The 15,352-nt window shown below is 41.5% G+C and overlaps 3 protein-coding genes across 4 annotated transcripts; 1 reads left to right on the top strand and 2 right to left on the bottom strand.

Annotated features, from left to right (window-relative positions):
* Window positions 1-2,747: 2,747 nt before the first annotated feature.
* LOC129757170 (biogenesis of lysosome-related organelles complex 1 subunit 4) lies at window positions 2,748-3,546 on the top strand. The gene is made up of 2 exons (XM_055754301.1): window positions 2,748-2,994; window positions 3,065-3,546. Exons 1-2 carry the CDS (start codon window positions 2,935-2,937, stop codon window positions 3,533-3,535), a joined length of 531 nt encoding a protein of 176 aa, XP_055610276.1. The 5' UTR covers window positions 2,748-2,934; the 3' UTR covers window positions 3,536-3,546.
* Window positions 3,547-3,574: 28 nt separating this feature from the next.
* On the bottom strand, window positions 3,575-5,663 carry LOC129755822 (zinc finger protein 700-like). Of its 2 annotated transcripts, none has more exons than XM_055752497.1 (2): window positions 5,311-5,663; window positions 3,575-5,240 (listed from the first exon to the last, which is right to left on the bottom strand). In XM_055752497.1, exons 1-2 carry the CDS (start codon window positions 5,580-5,582, stop codon window positions 4,013-4,015), a joined length of 1,500 nt encoding a protein of 499 aa, XP_055608472.1. In that variant the 5' UTR covers window positions 5,583-5,663; the 3' UTR covers window positions 3,575-4,012. The 2 variants fall into 2 exon arrangements, with proteins under 2 accessions (XP_055608472.1, XP_055608473.1); XM_055752498.1 differs by having other exon boundaries at window positions 5,307-5,434.
* Window positions 5,664-8,773: 3,110 nt separating this feature from the next.
* LOC129752501 (uncharacterized) lies at window positions 8,774-14,314 on the bottom strand. Its single transcript, XM_055748275.1, has one exon. It carries the CDS (start codon window positions 14,312-14,314, stop codon window positions 8,774-8,776), a length of 5,541 nt encoding a protein of 1,846 aa, XP_055604250.1.
* Between the last annotated feature and the right edge of the window lie 1,038 nt (window positions 14,315-15,352).

The following is a 15,352-nucleotide window of genomic DNA, read 5'->3' as shown; positions in this document are numbered from 1 at the left end:
GAAAACTTGCCTGTGATCGGGCGCTCCCGATCACTGTGCCTCGAATCATGTTGCTCACCAACAGACTCTTCTGATCGTGAGGGGAGCGCAGTAGGTTTTCTTAAATTGCGACGAACACCATCAGTTTTCGGATGCTGAGGAAAATCGAATTTCTTAGGGAAGACACTGTACGTATCTTCATAATCAGCATACTTGCCTGGTAACCGGCGCTCCCTCGCGCTGCGCCAGACCAGCCCCGTAGGCTGTGGATCTTCTGAATGCGGAGGGAGCGCAGATGATGCGCTGGTTGACTCCGCTCCAGATTCCACCGTCGTTTCGTAGTCTTCGTCACCAGTGAAAGTTGAATCACACCAGATAGATTCATCTTCACTCGCCTCATCCTCAAGCTCTTGTTCGATTTCCGTTTCTACTGCTTCAGTTGAGAATTCCACCACCGGAGTTTCCGTTTCCGTTTCTGGCTTCTGGTTTTTCTCAACTCCCTCGCACAAAAAAATCACGTCTCGGCTAACGAACACCTGACCAGTCCTTTCGTTGTACATTCGGTACCCTTTGGCGTTGGTTGCATACCCGATGAATAAACAGGATTGAGATTTCGGATCCCATTTCTTCCTTCTTACTTTTGGTACGTGAGCCATCGCTGCTGTGCCGAAAACTCGCAGGTGCGACAGATCTGGTCGAATCCCTGTGAATTTCTCTTCCGGCGTAACCTGGACTCCCTCGAACAGCATTGCCTTGAGCGGACGTTGACCACTTCACAAGAATCGCTCATGAAGATAACCTTATGACCTCTTTTGCAGATTTGGCTCACCGAAAGTAAGTTAACGGCGATATCTGGAACACAAAGAGTATCATTCAACGTAAGAGAGCAAGATGTACCTTCAACTGCTGCTTCGAGTTTAACGTTTCCAATGGCAACCACCGGAATTTCATCGCCGTTGGCCACGTGGATGGTTTCCGACATCTTTCTGCTGCCCGATATCATAGTTTCCTGACGACACATGTGGGTCGTCGCCCCGGAATCAAACAACCACTTATCGCACTGATTTGGTTGCACCCTTGCTGAGAAAGCGGAATTCCTTGACTGCTTCTTGAATGTTCTGGAACTTCCTGGATTGCCTTGATCCTGTTTGCTCGGGCACTCTGATGCAAAATGCCCCATTCTGTTGCACTTGAAGCATTTCACATTCGCTCTACCTTTGGACGACCGTTTTTGATTGCTGATGAACGCACTTTCCAAATTCGACGACTTTGCCACAGAATGAACCTTAACATCCTGCAAAATCTTTGCCCTAACTGCATCAGCCGTGATGTTCGTCCCGGACGCCTCCAGCCCCATTATCATGGGTTCATAGTTCTCCGGCAAACCCATGAGAAGGATACTCGCCAGCCACGTATCATCCACCTTGAATCCGACTTCTGCAAGCTTGTGGTTCGTCGACATAATTTCATCGACATACTGCTCCACGGACTTGCACTCCTCCAAACGAATACTCGTTAATTTCCGCAGCAGACCCATTCTGCGGGTCATTCCGCCGTCCTGGAAAGCACTCTTGAGATTCGCCCACGCTTGATGTGCAGTTGTTGCCTCCTGAACCAAGCTGTAGTTTATTGGTTCTATTCCAAGGCAAATGGTAGCTAGCGCCCTCTGGGACACTTCCTGGTTCACCACGTCGTCATCGTCCGCTTCCACGACACTCCAGCTTCCTTCGCGAATCAATACCATTTTCATGGCAAACGCCCAGGAACTATAGTTCTCACGTCCTCGGAGCCTTTCTGTAACCGGCAGACTAACGTGACTTGCTCCGGCCCTCGGAACAACTGCCACTCGATGAGAACTCTGGTCACTGGAAGTCATCTCTGCTTCAATGTTCAACACGTTTTAACTTCTTCAAACTTGACTTGAAAAAAATTTTCACTGTTACTTCCAGCAAACAAACCGCTATAGCAACGGTTGTTAGGTAACGTGAACTGGGTCCATAACCTATTAGCAAACAGGTTTATTCGAAGGTTGAACAACTAGTGAAGTTTTTTTTTTTTTTTTTTTTTCAGGGATTTTTAGTGAAGTTTATTAGAAAGCTTACGTGCTATTTATACAATTCTAATGTTTCATAGCTTACTATAATTTAACAGATTAATAATTAATGAAATACTGGAATTATTTTCTTACGCTTTCACATATCAAAATTTAAATACTTTATTATCGGTACAAAATACAACAAGTCTCTTACTTACTTACAGTTACTAACCGACATAATCCTTTATAACGTTCACGTTCACCTTGATCTTGATCAAGCTTGCTTTACAATAAGCGCCTGAATGTACCATACGATTTTTATACCGAAAATTCTTGTTCTGTGCTGAAGGTAGATAAACGCCTGTATTTAGGCATTGTGTGGATATTGGACGAGAAAAAACGTTTGTCGTAGCACGTTAGAATTCTGTTGATGTGTGAATGATTGCGTAGGTACATGGATATTCTACAGAACAGAATTTTGCTTGCCAGTTATATACCTACATGTCTTTATTCAGTCTATAATTTTTTCATGAAACATTTAGGTACCTATTATATTCTCACTAGTACCTACCTAAACTTGAATGTTAAGTAAAATTATAAACGTTAAATTATCAAAGTATGAAGTTTTCTTCTATTTTTTTAAGTGAATATAACAAGTTTCTCAATCATATTGGAAAGGTAGAATTATTGAATGTTTTTGACATTTGAGAGAATGACATCAAAGTGAATTTTTCATCTTTTACTGTACTGTTTTTGTTTCATCCATTTGCTGTGTTTTGTTCTGTTTTCTTTGTTGTAAAAGCAACGGAACGAAACTACGTCCAATAGAGAAGACTTAAAAAATAATCATATACTGCTGCCATGTAGTTATAATTACTGATATACAGTTTGCTTTAAAAAGTTAAAAACCAGCTCACAAAATGACTGAAGAACATGTTAACTATACGCGATGGAACGATGCATCCAATCTGCAAGCGGAGGTGAGTAAGAGTTTAATATTATCAATTCCTCTTGAGATTAATGATATTTTTTCGCATGGGTATCGTCAAGATTCAACCGATAACGGCTCGCATCGAAGACATGTTACTGCGGCTAGAGGAATTCGAAGCTCTACTTGAGCTAACGAAGGCACAACGCTCGGTTGCGGTGCAGCAGAACATCGGAACGATCGTCGCAATGAAGCCGGAGTTTGATGAGCTGTGCAGCAGAATCGATCAGCTGGAGCGTTTCGTTGCGATGGTGTCCAAGAATCTGGAGGCTGTGGAGAAGCAGGTTCAGATTGCCGAAGAAGAACTGGACATTCCGGATAAGACTATCAATGTGCTGCTGAAATCGTTGAATATTTTTAGCAAACCGAAGACGCTGGAAAGGCAAACCAATCGGAATGCTAGTGGGGTCTATCAGGCACCCACTATTTTCAAAACTAGCGATTATTTTGGGTCAAAGGAGGTTAAGGTTGTTGATGCTGCTGGTGGTATCATAAATGAAGAAGGTCAAGAACGTGGTGATAAGGAAAAGTGATGCTTTGTTGTAGGATGTAGAAACTACTTACAGTTAATATATATTTGTAATTACTTAATTTATTCTTTTTCATCTCTTCAACAAGGGTATTTATATAGAACATGGCGAAAATTTCTTGCAGAACTTCGATCTCGCCTCTCTAAATTTTTCATAGGTATTTATGAACTGTTCGTAATAACAGTGAACTTGCACTAAGATGCTTCTTTAGAGATCTGAGATTTTTGATTGTTGAACGACAATTTAGTTACACGTATTATATTTGTCCTTGAAAAAGCATCTGCATTATTGCCGTTTGTTGAATGGATTTTGATAAATTTTGATCTTCGAATATTCAGATTTGATGGTATAAAATTGCTTGAAAACTTTTTAACTATAAAAAGTAATAACATGAAATCAAGGAAATTCGGAAGATGAAATCACCCTTTGTTTTGTTTTCCTACGATTTACTGTTAAATGTCGTCATTTTCATCACACGTACTACTCGTCCGAATCTGCGGTATCAGTACTACTATCTGCCGAAATGACCACTTCCCCGGCAACGGTCGCTTCCGGCGGATGGCGCTTTTCCAGGTGCTTTTGAAGCAGACAATTGTCTCGGAACGCCTTGTCACAGCTATGGCAAGCAAACGGAAAGTTTCTGGTATGGGTCAGGTGATGCTTTCGTAGCGAGGATCGACTTCGGAAACCTTTTCCACACAGCTTGCAGACTGCACCCGGAAGCTTCTGGTGTATGTAACGATCGTGGTCTTCCAAATCGTACTTGGAGCGGAATCCTCTGTCACAGTTCGTACATTGATACTTCAGAACCTGGGATTTAAACTTAGCGCGTACTTCATGCTGAGTACCGTGATTTTTATTTTCGTGATTCTGTAGAGCCTCTAAAGTTTTGAAGCCCACAGGACAGAAGCTGCACACCTTGGGACGTTCGGATGTATCATGTAGTCCTAGGTGACGATTATATGCCGTTAAGGTAGTGAACGATTTATCACACAGAGTACAGCACGATTGTCCCTTTTGGGTGTGTTTTTCTGTGAGGTGAGCCATGAGATCGTCTGGTGTTTCAAATAGTTGGTTACAAATGTTACACTTCCGCCTGATAGCATCTTGCAATTTAATTTGGTTTTTAGGCTTAGGTTTAGCCTCTCGACCACGCTTCCCTGGAATGTTTGGCGGATACCTAAAAATTTTGACAATGGCTGATTTTTCTTTGGGATTGTCTGTAGCCTTTTCCAACTGCTTTGATTCCTCTGTTAAATTAATAGCATTTTTATTATCAGATTCCATTTCATCAGCCGAATCAACTTCGAATTCCATTTTCAAATCTTCTTCTGGAAATCCCTCAAAATTTGGGGATAATGGTTCGACCTCAAAGTTTAAGGTCAGAGACTGCTGACTATCCTTTTGCTCAAGCGGATTATCTTTTACTTCCGGTACCTTCTTTCCTATCGCATCGACTAGAAATTGGTACTCATATTCTGAGACGCGAACATCTTCAATCCAACTATCCAAAAGAGTCATTTTTTCGTGACATTCTTCGCAAATCCTGACGAATAGCTCGTCTTGGGAATACGTGGTTTTGCAAATATTTTGTAACATTTCTGACACTACGGAACCTTCCAAAAGGCCGTCATTCTTGGACATTTGGTCCCGAATTTCAAACCGGAGACACAGTCTACAGCAGTCAACATACTCAACTTTTCCTTTCCTGAAGGACACATATTTTAGAAAGATTAATAAAACGATTCAGATTATTCCAAAATCAATACATTACCAACCTGTGAAGAAAACGGTTCGGTTCGCAGTAGTTATCAAGAAGCACCATCTGGTACAGCTGCTTCCGGGAGGAAAGTTTTTTTGGTCGTGAGACTGAAGGTTTTTCCTTACCATCGAAATGCCACAAACAAATTTTTTCGCAAGTCTTGGCCTGAATGGTTATTCCGCTGCCCACTTCCAGGGCATTTTTCCACCGGGCTCGAAGGTTACCGTTCTCCGGAAAGGACACCAACTGGTTGCAGTTTCCCGCACAGGTCGGAACAGCACAGCGCATTTTGTCGAATGATTGTCCGCGCGATTTGGTCACCGCCGTGTTACGATGTGAGCAAACGTAAATAAACCCCCATCGCGAATATCGGTTCCGCCGCCCGTGCTTTGTTTACGAATGAAGCATGCAGGGAAGATTGCAAACACTGAACCAAATAGTCATCTTGAAATCAAATGAAAAACACCTATTTTCAAGCCAGGGCTGCGGAGAACAGAAAAGAAATTAAAAAAAAACGCTATTAAATCACCGACTATTGATCAGGTAACAAATTTTGTCTCTTTAGAATGATCATTGTTAACACTTTTTTAACACAGTGTTTAAGAGAGTTAAGCTTTGAACAGGTTTATAAATTTCATCAAACCGAGCCTTAGGGCTGTCCCAACGGTGTATGCAAAACACGGTTTTCGACCACGCTAAAACAGTCCGTCCGGCACCGGTGGCGTAAATTGCTGTTTTAGCACAGTTATCGATTTCAAAATTCCCAACAGTAGAGCACCTGCAACGGTTCAGGTCTAAATATTGGTTTTAGGTATACCAGTTTTAGCAAAATTTTAAATTTTGGAATCGGCTAAAACACGCCCTCCCCACCGGTGTGATAGCAAATTTAAAACGGGTACACTTTTATTGCAGACACTCAATATTGAGAAGAAAAAACTCGTTTTAATTGAAAAATTGCTAAGTTTTGAGTTTTACACCGTCATTATTCTACCAGGATTTCATTAACTTAAAGTCTTTTTAATAAAGTTTGTTCGAAACAAGTAGAAATGGATTGACGATTGAATACTTTTCTTTTTCCAATTGACTTCGACCGATTTCTTCCAGGCCGTAACGAAACCCCCTGTCGAACTGGATCGGTTTTGACCATTTTGACTAGTTTCAACTTGCTTCATTGACAACGTCCTGACTAGTTTCGACCAAAACATTGGCTCATTGAACAACTACCAGTTGGCAGAAACCAGTTGAAACCGATTTTTATCTATGATTGAACGAAGCTTAAAAAGCCAAAATAACTATACGCAGCGAGAAAAAAAGCTTAATTGAAACAAAAAAAACATTTTTCTTTTAAAAATGACTCATTTTGGGGTGCTGATTCCAAATATTAATTTAGTTTACCAGTTCTTGTTTATAGGTAAAAATTCATTAAACATATTTGTGCTTTTGTTTGGGCAAACTAAACAGATTGGCAAACATGCTTCTTTCAAGAATTCTTGAGTAAAATTTTCATGATTATCAGTAGCTTGTAATGTTGCAGACGGCCTTTTTAGCCAGAAATTGAAAAGAAGTCAGTTTAGTCAATGTTATCGAACAATATATGGGATTTTATATTAAAACCATATTTCACGGTTTTAATATTGTTTGTGTAGATTATAAATATTGTTAACAACTTTTGACAAAAATCGGTCATTACACTGATATTAAAATTTTTTTAAAGTTTATTGTTGTTTTGCGTTTATTTCATTAAGCCTAGTCCACACTAGGCAACATGAACTGCGATTTTTGTTATGAGACAAACTTTGTTGTCTGTTGTTGTTGTTGGAAACCTGAGACGGTCTCAGTGTCTCCCGAAGAAAATGGGAGACGCTGAGACCGTCTCGAGACGAACCGTCTCCTAGTGTGGACTAGGCTTTAGGATGCTTCGGTTATTTTCGTTTTCTTATTCATATAACGCTTTGAACTCGAGAAACGCTGACTGGGCTCACAGTTCGTTGAGGCCAAAAGCTATTAATTAAAATATAAAGTCAAGAATAGTGTGACATAAATTTTTTATACTTGATACGGTTTTTTGTTAACATGTTTTCTCAATTTGTGTTACGTATTGACCGGTTTTGGCGGGAAAAAACATTCAAATAATTTCTCAAAAAGAAACAATTATTACACCCAATGCTACCCAAACATGTGTGAAAATAATCATCATTGGCTTAAATTTTCTCACCGTGAACCCCAAAACGTCTAAATCGGTCTGTCGTATATTTTGAAATCCTGTTCCAAATTTGCATGAATTTGGAACAAAGGCGTATAAGGGCTGTCCCAACGGTAGGTGCAAAACACGGTTTTCGACCACGCTAAAACATTTCGGCTGGCACCGGTGGCGTAAATTGCTGTTTTAGCACAGTTATCGATTTCAAAATTCCCAACAGTTATACGCCTTTGTTCCAAATTCAAGCAAATTTGGAACAGGATTTCAAAATATACGACAGATCGATTTAGACGTTTGGGGCTCACGGTGAGAAAATTTTAGCCAATGATGATTATTTTCACACATGTTTGGGTAGCATTGGGTGTAATAATTGTTTCTTTTTGAGAAGTTATTTGAATGTTTTTTCTCGCCAAAACCGGTCAAGACGTAACACAAATTGAGAAAACATATTAACAAAAACCGTATCAAGTATAAATAATTTATGTCACACTATTCTTGACTTCATATTTCAATAAATAGCTTTTGGCCTCAACGAATTAGTGAGCCCAGTCAGCGTTTCTCGAGTTCAAACGTTATATGAACTTTCATTTTCAATAACAGAAACATTCTAATGAAATTAATGCAAAACAACAATAAACTTTTAAAAAAAATTAAAAAAATTGAATATCCATGTGTTGCGAAGGCAACCAAAAAACAATTTCCGTTTTCGTAACGCGATTTATTATCGGTTAAAAAAATCCTGGTGGATACAATTTAAACGTTAGTTTTTTTATAATAATAGAAAAGCCTTTAGAAGGACTTACGTTTGTGGGTTTAGTGGTCGCTTCAATGCTATTTTACCCAGAATAAGAGCTGATTTCCACTTTTGAGAGGCCTATAATTTCAAATTATTTCAAGGATTAATTTAATGTTTCTTTTTTTACAGGTGTATTATTACCTCGATTGGCTCAAGTGGTCACTGGATTAAGTCCAGATTGCACCGGTCGCATTCAATGCGTGGATGTAGGAACGATTCTAACCTAGAATAAATTTACGGTTCTATCATCCCGTCTCACAGTACAATAATTATACCTACAGTGGTTCACAAATCCCAGGCGAGTTCAACTCGTATAGTTTAACCACTTAAGAGAATCTTATTAAATCTTACTTTTAAACAAACTGACTAAGAAACTTTATCAAAAACCACGTTGGTAGCTATCGCAAAAGTATTCGTCTTTCTTCTCTGATCCCAAACTTCTATTCACGCACGTCATCAACGAAGTGAAGCTTACAGGTGCATCTAGTTGGATTTGTTGAGTTGTGTTGGTTCGCAAGGTGAATTGTCGCACAAGGTATGTACGCGACACTCCCCCGCAGTGGGTGGACCCTGGTCCACGTCATTACCGTTTGCACCGACGTCCAACACCGCTAACTTTACCGCTGGTCTCGTCAGGATCCCACCTACAGTTTGTACAACCGCTGAACGAATTTGCCCATCAGTCGATGGGTTGGTTGCGATGATGCGCCCTTTAGGCCAGCAGTTCCTAGGTGAATTTGGATCAGCTACTACAACGATGTCACCAATCTTCAAAGGATCGGTAGATGTAATCCATTTTGTTCTACGGGTTATCTCCGGAAGATATTCTGCTACAAAACGTTTCCAGAAGGAGTTGGCTATAATTTGAGAAGTCATCCAAGCCTTACGAACAGCCATTCCGGTGTCGTCGTTTAGTATTAACGGTTTGCATCCAGAAGAAGAGCTTTGAAGAAAACTGTTTGGTGTCAGCGCCGGGGAGGCTTCGTCATCAACTGGCACGTAAGTCAGCGGCCTCGAATTGAGAATATTCTCAATTTCTATAAGTGCGTTTCGCAATATTTCATCACTTGGAAGACGTTGCTTTGGAAGGACGTTTGCCAACACCCTCTTCACAGTCTGGATCAGCCGTTCCCAGCTTCCGCCCATATGGGGAGAGGCCGGAGGATTGAATGACCATTTTGTGTCTGCAGAAGTGAACGCAATAATCATCTGTTCCTGATTTACATTTGCATATGCCTGTTTCAGCTCCTTGCTAGCACCTACGAAATTAGTGCCACAGTCGCTTATTATTTCTATTGGAGTGCCCCGTCTAGCAATAATATTCCGAATGGCCATGATACATGAAGCGGTATTAAGTGTGTGGGCAACCTCGATATGTACACCACGAGTCGTCAGGCATGTTGCCAAAACGCCCCATCGTTTTTCTACACGTCGTCCAACAGAGACTTCCATTGGACCGAAATAGTCAACCCCCATGTAAGAAAATGGCCGGGTATACGCGGCAAGGCGAGTTGAAGGAAGGTCGGCCATACGAGGCGGTTTTGGTTTCGCAGATTGGTTTTTGCAAAATTGGCAATACTGTCTAACATGATAATAGGCTGATCGAATTTTAGGAATATAGAACTTAGTTCGTATTTCATTTATAACTGCTTGGTGCATTTGATGATGGTATTTTTCGTGGATGCCAAGAATTATCAATAATGTAACGCGGTGTTTTCTAGGGAGTATAATTGGGTGCTTACCTGATTCATCCAAGAATTCACAGGCACTCAAACGACCGCGTACACGCATTATGCTGAACTCATCCAAATATGGTTCAATTTTGTATAATGAACTCGATTTCGGGATTTTGCCATCGACCTTCAGGATACCCCATTCGTCAGCAAAAACCTCGCGTTGTGTATTTTGAATCAAATAATTCGAGGCAACTTGCAGCTCTTCAGAGTTTACGGGTCCAATATAACATGTTTTTCGAATATTAGAAGGAAACCGTTGAATGTATGCTGTCATTCGTAGCAATTTACTCCAGTTTGTGTATCTAGTAGGCGGTATGATCCACTTGACATCACCACAGCTATGATGCAGTACACTGGGACGCAGTTCTTCATTCGTAGTTGCGAGTTCCGGCATGATTGGCCATTTTTCTTCAGGTAGCAGTAGATATCGTGGCCCACAGAACCATTGGCTGGAATCTTCAAGACTAGGAGCGCGCTTCCACTTTGTGGCCTCGTCCGCGACATTTAGCTTAGTGGGAACCCACTTCCACTCGGCAACATTTGTATCTTCTAGAAGTTCACTTACGCGATTAGCGACAAACATGGAATAACGCCGATGATCGGAATTCAGCCAGCATAAAACATCGCGAGCATCCGTCCAGAAGAATCTTCTTGAAATTTTATAGCTGTGACCTTTTTCGATGCTTTTTGCCAAGCGTGAACCTATGATAGCTGCTTGCAGTTCGGAACGGGGTATCGATAGAAATTTCAAAGGAGCGACACGACTTTTCGCTCCGATCAATGAGCACTCCACGTTGCCATTCTCTTCGAACCGAAAGTAGCTGACAGCAGCGAAACCGTTCTCGCTCGCATCCACAAATGTATGCAGTTGTATTCTATTGCTGGATCGTTCAGATGTTTGGAGCCGATAGCATCGGGGAATTTTTAACGTTTCGAGTGTTGGAAGAAATTGTAGCCAGGTTTTCCATTTTTCGTACTCTTTATCACCAATTGGATCGTTCCAATCAATGCCGGATCTCCAGACATCCTGAAGCAGGATTTTTAAAAACATTAAAAAGTGTGCGATTAGTCCTAAAGGATCATAAATGGACATTAGAGTACTAAGGAGTTCTCGTTTAGAAGGACCTTTGCCACCTTGTAGAATTTCAATGTTCCTCTTGGTAAAGATTTTGTACGAGAATACGTCTAATGTGGTTGACCACCACATTCCAAGGACCTTCTCCCCAGCGATATCAGTTGCAATATCCATGTTTTTTTCTGGAACCAGCTCAGCACCCAGGGACTCAAGAACGTAGGCAGAATTCGAAATCCAGTTCCGCATTTCGAACCCAGCTTCGGAGTGAATGAGATGCACTTGTTTCGCCAATTTTGTGGCTTCCTCTTCGGTTTCCACGGAAAAAAACATATCGTCGACGTAATGGCTACTTTTGATTACCGCTACTGCTTTGGGGTAAGTTGTTTGAAAACGATCAGCGTGTTTGTTCTTGACGAACTGAGCGCAACTGGGAGAGCATGTTGCTCCGAATGACATAACCTGCAGCATGTACGTGTCGGGGTAAGTCTGGTTGTTGTCATCGCACCAAAAAAACCTCTGACAATGTTGGTCGTCTTCATTCATGAGCACCTGGTGGAACATCTCGCGGATGTCACCTCCTACTGCCACCAGGTGCTCCCGAAACTTAAATAGAACTCCAGGCAATTCTGTTAATTGATCGGGACCTTTCATCAGAACGGAATTTAAAGAGGTTCCATTGGCTGCCGCTGCTGCATCCCATACGATCCTTAACTTACCGGGTTTATTTGGATTAAACACCGGAAAAATCGGTAAGTACCACACTCGGGCTCGGTGAGTTTCAATCTCAGCAGGACCCAATTTACGGGCGTATCCTTTTTCAACGTAGTCTTGCATTTTTACCTTCAGTGCGTCCGCAAGTTTAGTATCTCGTGCTATTCTGCGCTTCAAACAATCGTAACGCCTAAGCGCCATACCACGGCTGTCCGGCAAACGAACATCGTCGTACTTCCAGAGTAAACTCATTTGATAGCGTCCGTTTCGAAATGTCATTGAAGATTCCATCATTTCCAGGGCGCGTTCATCTTCTCTAGACATGGGCAACTTTTTCAGTTCAACTATTTCCAAATTTTCGAGGGAAAAGAAATTTTTTACCGCATTTTGTAAACCACCAAGTGAATCGTCGGTAGAACAATTATGGAAACTCGAATGAGATGCATAAAGTGCTGATGGTTTTGTTGAACTGGTTCTGCCAAAGACAGACCAGCCTAAACGCGTTTTCGATGCTACGGGTTCGCCTTCTACACCTTCTCTGCTATCCAAAACGTGACTCGCTCTTATGTTGTTCAAACCAATTAATAGCCCGGGTCGAACGTTTAGGTATGAGTCAACCGGCAGGCCGGATAGGTAGTGATGTTGCAAGACTAGCTGATTGAAGTCAAGTGACTGTGGAGGAAGTTTGAGCTGCTTAACTGTATGAACATCCGAAAGCCGAAGTAATTTTTGTTCATTCCGAATACCTGATATTTGAACTGACACTAGGCGTGATGCATCCTCATACCGACTGGTACCTGCGGTCCAATACAAACACAGTGGACTAGAAGGTCCTTCCAAACGTAATTCCTGAGCCAAATCTTCCTCAAGGAGTGTCAAAGACGAGCCATCGTCTAGAAAGGCATGCGTTCGAATTCGGGTTCCGTTGTTGTGTAGTGTTACAGGTACATAGCGGAACAAAACTTGATCCACGGTGCTACTGTGTTTATTAAGATGAACGTTGGTGAAATCTTTTCGAGAATCATCTGGAGTGGTCGTTGATTTCGGTACCATTGTTTGGTTGGAGCGATCGTTATGGAGCAGATAATGGTGTTTGCATATGCATCCCTGTACACCGCATGGTGTGTTCCGTCGGCAAAATCCACTATGTTTTTTCAAGCATCGTCGACACAGGCTACCCTCCCGCACAGCGGTCCACCTGGAGGCCTTATCCATTTCTAGGAAAACTTGACACTTTTCTACTGACTGACACTCATCCGAACAGATTGTGCAGTAACTCGCGGGGGTTGGTTTCTTATGTTGATTCGGAATAGACTTTACATTTTGCTCTGGGGATGACTCACGGTGCGCGTGCAAATATCCATCTTCTTTACGATGCCTTCTAGACTTATCGGGAACACCAATGGGAAGTGTGACCGTAACTGTGCTTGCTGCCTCTCCTAATTTATACAACCACTCATTGAAGTCATGCAAAGTAACCCGTTCCATATTTTGGCGATAAACCGCCCAAGTTAGTTTTATCATTGGGGGTAGACGGTCTACCAACTCTTGAAGCAGGGTTACGTTGTATAGATGGTCATCGAGCTTACAAGCTTTAACTGTGGCTACCAAATTCCGTACTTCAATGGCTAAATCTACTAAAGTTTGCAATTTTTCTGCCTTTGGCGCTGGCAAAACTTGGATTTTCTGGATCAACGTTCGCACGATTATTTCTGGACGACCGTACAGCATTTTCAACGTAGAAATTATGCTGTTTAAGTTCGACGGATGCATCAATTGACTGCGAACGGATTCCCTTGCTTTTCCTCCTAAGCAACGTTGTAGGCGTGTGAGATTTTCTTCGGACGTGTAACCACACATTCTTGTGGTATTCTCGAATGTAGCCAAGAACAATGGCCATTCCTCCGGATCACCGTTGAACGATGGCAGTTCTTTAGGGATGGCTTGGCGTGCTGCGACTTGACTACGGTTGAGGAGCAACGGGTCGAAGCTGTGGCGATGCGTTTCTGGAGGAGCGACATCGTATGGAGAAGAATGGTGAGCCGGAGCCCCTGGATGTGAGATCGATATCTTTTCCGGGGGAGCACCGCCAGCCGCTTTCATTAGGATTTCAAATCGCTTTTGCAGGTACTTTTGCTCTAACCGCTGCTCTTCTTCGAGTAGCTGTAATTGTAGTTTGACTGCTTCCGAATTTCCCGACTGCTGGCTGGCTTTCGAATATATAGAAGAATCGTCATCTTCTTGCTCCACGTCAATCACTTCTTGAGTACTCGTACTCTGACTGGCACGCGCATTGCTGCTCGGTTTCAGCGTTGGATTTTCTCCGGTACAGGCTTGGCAGCTCCATGGGCGATTTTCGACATCCTGGGAAACACCTACGCACTCAAAGTGATTCCAGCTTTTGCAATGATCGCATTGCACCATTCTGCTGTTATCGGCGGATTTACATACGGCGCAGTTGTGTTTCTTCGATTTATTCCTCTTTCCATAACCGGGTGCCATCTTGCTCTTTTCCGGTAAACGATTTTTTTAATATGTTGCGAAGGCAACCAAAAAACAATTTCCGTTTTCGTAACGCGATTTATTATCGGTTAAAAAAATCCTGGTGGATACAATTTAAACGTTAGTTTTTTTATAATAATAGAAAAGCCTTTAGAAGGACTTACGTTTGTGGGTTTAGTGGTCGCTTCAATGCTATTTTACCCAGAATAAGAGCTGATTTCCACTTTTGAGTGGCCTATAATTTCAAATTATTTCAAGGATTAATTTAATGTTTCTTTTTTTACAGGTGTATTATTACCTCGATTGGCTCAAGTGGTCACTGGATTAAGTCCAGATTGCACCGGTCGCATTCAATGCGTGGATGTAGGAACGATTCTAACCTAGAATAAATTTACGGTTCTATCATCCCGTCTCACAGTACAATAATTATACCTACAGTGGTTCACAAATCCCTGGCGAGTTCAACTCGTATAGTTTAACCACTTAAGAGAATCTTATTAAATCTTACTTTTAAACAAACTGACTAAGAAACTTTATCAAAAACCACGTTGGTAGCTATCGCAAAAGTATTCGTCTTTCTTCTCTGATCCCAAACTTCTATTCACGCACGTCATCAACGAAGTGAAGCTTACAGGTGCATCTAGTTGGATTTGTTGAGTTGTGTTGGTTCGCAAGGTGAATTGTCGCACAAGGTATGTACGCGACACCATGTAATGACCGATTTTTGTCAAAACCATGAAATATGATATATTGTTCGATAACATTGACTAAACTGACATGATTCTTAGAAAAAACTCCTTTCAATTTCTGGCTAAAAAGCCGCGTCTGCTACATTACAAACAACTGATAATCATGAAAATTCTACTTAAGAATACATAAAAGGAGCATGTTTGCCAATCTGTTTAGTTGGCCCAAACAAAAGCACAAATATGTTGAATGAATTTTTACCTATAAACAAGAACTGGTAAACTAAATTAATATTTGGAATCAACACCCCAAAATGAGTCAATTTTTAAAAGAAAAAGGTTTTTTTTGTTT

Source organism: Uranotaenia lowii, chromosome 3, assembly GCF_029784155.1.
Source record: "Uranotaenia lowii strain MFRU-FL chromosome 3, ASM2978415v1, whole genome shotgun sequence".
Classification (NCBI taxonomy): Eukaryota; Metazoa; Arthropoda; class Insecta; order Diptera; family Culicidae; genus Uranotaenia; species Uranotaenia lowii.
This window is presented reverse-complemented; position numbering and strand designations above follow the sequence as displayed.